Below are 503 nucleotides of genomic sequence, written 5' to 3'. Positions count from 1 at the left end.
ATAATTCTATATATTTTACATCTACCAGGGATCAAGCGGAGATGAGAGGGCTATGGCCAAGGAGGTCAGTGCCGTGATTGGTCAGAATCTGTCGGAGGAAACTGTGGCAGAGGGTCAGGAACCCATTGAATTCTGGGAATTGCTTGGAGGCAAAGCTCCATATGCGAGTGATAAGCGGTAATGAAGCTAAACACCAAATCAAAGATCTACAAATAGACTCCACGTGTGGCCCAGTTCTGAGGAACCCACTTGTTTCCCCCTGTGATTCTCTGCAGACTACAGCAGACCGCTCCGGACCACCAGCCACGCCTGTTTGAATGCTCCAATAAGACGGGCCGCTTCATCGTGACGGAGGTCACTCAGTTCACCCAGGATGACCTCAGTGAAGACGATGTCATGTTGCTGGACACGTGGGACCAGGTATGAGGTGACGCTGTTTGTGAGACTAACCTTCTAGGTCAGGGGTGTCAAAGTTCATTTGGGTTCAGGGGTCACATACAGCC

The 503-nt window shown here is 50.5% G+C and overlaps 1 protein-coding gene across 1 annotated transcript; it reads left to right on the top strand.

Moving 5' to 3' along the window:
* The first annotated feature begins 32 nt into the window (after positions 1-32).
* LOC103399703 (advillin-like) lies at positions 33-458 on the top strand. Its single transcript, XM_008338350.2, has 2 exons — positions 33-177; positions 276-458. The coding sequence occupies exons 1-2, from the start codon at positions 53-55 to the stop codon at positions 424-426; spliced, it is 276 nt and encodes a 91-aa protein (XP_008336572.2). The 5' UTR covers positions 33-52; the 3' UTR covers positions 427-458.
* The last annotated feature ends 45 nt before the right edge of the window (positions 459-503 follow it).

Source organism: Cynoglossus semilaevis, unplaced genomic scaffold, assembly GCF_000523025.1.
Source record: "Cynoglossus semilaevis isolate Cse_v1.0 unplaced genomic scaffold, Cse_v1.0 C18819997, whole genome shotgun sequence".
NCBI lineage: Eukaryota > Metazoa > Chordata > Actinopteri > Pleuronectiformes > Cynoglossidae > Cynoglossus > Cynoglossus semilaevis.
The sequence above is the reverse complement of the archived record's forward strand: the minus strand, read 5'-3'. Positions and strand labels throughout refer to the sequence as shown.

Coding starts and splice junctions, on each gene's coding strand:
- LOC103399703 (XM_008338350.2), top strand. CDS start 53: ATGGCCAAGGAGGTCAGTGCCGTGATTGGTCAGAATCTGTCGGAGGAA. Junction 178..275: donor CCATATGCGAGTGATAAGCG/GTAATGAAGCTA, acceptor GATTCTCTGCAG/ACTACAGCAGACCGCTCCGG.